General features: G+C 32.2%; 1 protein-coding gene across 1 annotated transcript; it reads left to right on the forward strand.

The window, feature by feature from the left end:
- The first annotated feature begins 396 nt into the window (after window positions 1–396).
- Window positions 397–2749, forward strand: LOC110618818 (transcription factor bHLH18). Its single transcript, XM_021762072.2, has 5 exons — window positions 397–636; window positions 795–853; window positions 988–1533; window positions 1635–2012; window positions 2119–2749. The coding sequence occupies exons 2-5, from the start codon at window positions 806–808 to the stop codon at window positions 2191–2193; spliced, it is 1047 nt and encodes a 348-aa protein (XP_021617764.1). The 5' UTR covers window positions 397–636; window positions 795–805; the 3' UTR covers window positions 2194–2749.
- Window positions 2750–3111: the final 362 nt, after the last annotated feature.

The raw sequence follows: 3111 nt of genomic DNA on the forward strand, positions 1-3111 counted from the left end.
ATATTTTCTAGTATTTGAGTCATAAAAAAATTTAGTTAATAGAAAATATTTTCTTATTTAAAAAAATTAAGTTATTTTAAAGGAAATAATTTTTTAAGTGAAAATTATTTTTCATATTTTTAAATATTTTTTATTAAAACTTTTATACATAATGTTGTTAATAATATTTTATTTTTAAATAAAAATTAAATAATAAAAAAAATAATATAAATTATTTTTTAAAAACACATGGAGCATAAATTAAAATTAATGAGACAAATTATATATATGTGTATATGAGCAAAGATGCTTGAAAATTTCAAACCCAAGTTGGTAATGTATCCTTCTGAAGCCAGCAAAAAAACAAAAAGTGACTTGTTATTGTTACTAGTTTTGTCAGCAAAAACCACCCACTGAAACATAATTAATAATCTTTTTTTGTTTTTTTTTAAGTGTTAGCTAAAGAAATAATCTTTACAACCCACAATGCAGAAGAATTTCCAAGAGCTTTTCACATCAGACAACCCGTGAGAGAGGTGTGGACTATTTCTGATAAGAAATTAAAGAAGAGCTTATAAAGCTTGGAGCAACAAAGACCTTCTACTGCTTTACAGGAAGTTTGACAAACAACTTTCTCTTTTGATTATCATTGAGAAGGTGAGTTTTCTTCCTAATTTTCACATTTCTATATCAATGATTTCTGGGTTTTTGGAGTTTTCTTGCTTTGCTTGCTTGATTCCTTCTTTCTGTATCTGGTCTGGGATTTTGTTGAATTTGCTTATTTTGATTCTTCTTGTGTTGAAAATTTCCAACAGGGTTCTCTTGTATGTTCTCTCCAATGGAGATTTCTTCCATTAGTGGGTTAAGTGAACTGGTACGATTTTCTGATGTATCATAGAGATGGGATTTTTCGATTTTATCAGTTGTTCTTGATTTGAAGTTGAATGATTTTTTGATAATCTGGGAAATTTTTTGTTGATGGAAATGTGAATATCAATTGATTGATAGGAAATGGAGGACCCCATCTTCATAGAACAATGGCCCATGAACTCCATTGATGATCTGAGCTTACAATCACTAGTAGCTGCATTTGGAGAGAACATGCAGCATTCTTTATCTCATCACCCAAATTTCAACCTCAAAACCTCCATGGAAACTTCTGCTACAGCCATTGTTAGACCTTCAAAGCAACTCAAACCAAATGGCTTCAATTCAATCAAAACTACAGAATATAATCTGCCAAACCCACAAGCTGATTTCTACCCTAACATTCTTTCCTTTGCCAATTCCACCAACCTGAATCAAATGGGAATTGTGAAGCCTAAAGAGGAGGCAGTTTGTTCTACAAGAATCAATGCCTTCCCTTCTGATATGGTGATCTCTCCAGGGAACCAGAACCATGTGTTCAAAGCCTGCGACGGAGCGAAGAGGATCAGTAACAACAGTAGCAGATATTCTCAAACTCAAGATCACATCATAGCAGAAAGGAAGAGAAGAGAGAAGCTGAGCCAGAGATTCATTGCTTTGTCTGCTATAGTTCCTGGCCTCAAGAAGGTTTCAATGTTCATTCTTGATTATCCTTGTTTTTCTTTCTTTTGTCCCCACAAAACCTTGCAAGTTTACTTAAAAAATTGTGGAAATTTGAACATTTTTAGATGGATAAGGCTTCTGTTCTTGGGGATGCTATCAAGTACTTGAAACAATTGCAAGAGAGAGTCAAAACACTTGAGGAGCAAACAAAGAAAAAAACCATGGAATCCGTAGTCATTGTGAAGAAATCTCAGCTGCTCCTTTCTGAGGATGAAAGTTTTTCCTCAGATGAAAGTTTCTCCAAAGGCCCCATAGATGAGCCTCTGCCAGAAATTGAAGCAAGAATCTGTGACAAACAAGTGCTTATAAGAATTCACTGTGAGAAAAGGAAAGGAGTTGTGGAGAAAACTGTGGCAGAAATTGAGAAACTCCACCTTACAGTGGTGAACAGCAGTATTCTTACATTTGGGAGTTCTGCTCTTGATGTTACTATCATTGCTCAGGTAATTAATTTCTTCCTTTTATATGAATCTAGCAAGAAATTATTCACTATTGTGAGTTAATTTTGCTAGTTGTATCAGCAAAATCACTTAATCTCAATGTTCACAGATGGATATGGAATTTGTCATGTCAGTGAAGGATCTGGTGAAGAATCTACACTCAGCTTTCAAGCTGTTCATCTGAAAAAAAAACCCACAAGTTTTTTCAGTTCATATAATATGCAAGAATCTCTTTTTCTAAGTTCAATGCTTCTGCAAGAAATAAATTCTCCTACATCTATACAGAGTTTTTATAGACAAGGCCTGGAATGTTCCACCATTTTAGATCATTACATGTAAGCTTGTTTTGCTGTGAGGCTCATTTTGCAGGAGGGTTTTTGTTTTTTTCCCCTTTTTTTCCAAAAAAAAGGGGTTTTTCTAGTCATTTTTGCATGACTGAAGAACACCCACCTGTTACAAAAGAGCAGTCTTACAGCTTGTTTGGGCTTTTTCTTTTTTCTAGTGGGAGGTTGAGAAGTCAACTGAACATGTTAGGTCCCTTTCCTTCGTTGAATAGGGAAACTGATTTTTTTTTGGTGTATAGACAAACAGGCCTTTGTTATGGTTAAGTATTTGTTTGGTCAGTGTTTTAGAGGGAAATATAACATATTGTTCAGCCTCTTTTCAATAATTCCTTTGTAATGTCTAATGGTTTGTGACATTTTGGTTGACATTATGGGAATAATATTGACTTTGCTAAACTTTTGTTTTGTCTTTTCGGGAAAATACGTCGAAATTCTTATTTAGAATTGATTTATTTTAGATCAATATGCATAATAAACTTTATATATAATAAATAATATTATATTTAGGTTCTAAATCATGATGAAACATGTATAAGTTATTTTGCCAAAATATATACATACAATTGTTAATGGCAACGTAACTCAATGATTGAGCGAACATTTCATAATTAAAAAAAAAAATTAGTATTTAGTCTTTAAATATTATCATTATTAAAATCTTCTTTTTTTTTAGGAGGAGAAAGAGAAATTATTTCGTTTACGAAAAGAAAAGGCATTGATATTTTAATAGATTTGAAAAAAAATAAAAAAGCTTTAAT

Source organism: Manihot esculenta, chromosome 7 (genome assembly GCF_001659605.2).
Source record: "Manihot esculenta cultivar AM560-2 chromosome 7, M.esculenta_v8, whole genome shotgun sequence".
NCBI classification, from domain to species: Eukaryota; Viridiplantae; Streptophyta; class Magnoliopsida; order Malpighiales; family Euphorbiaceae; genus Manihot; species Manihot esculenta.

Bases quoted from the DNA above. Each gene is read 5' to 3' on its own strand.
- LOC110618818 (XM_021762072.2), top strand. From the start codon at position 806: ATGTTCTCTCCAATGGAGATTTCTTCCATTAGTGGGTTAAGTGAACTG. The intron at 854-987 runs GTACGATTTTCT...ATTGATTGATAG, and splicing joins TTAGTGGGTTAAGTGAACTG to GAAATGGAGGACCCCATCTT. The intron at 2,013-2,118 runs GTAATTAATTTC...CAATGTTCACAG, and splicing joins ATGTTACTATCATTGCTCAG to ATGGATATGGAATTTGTCAT.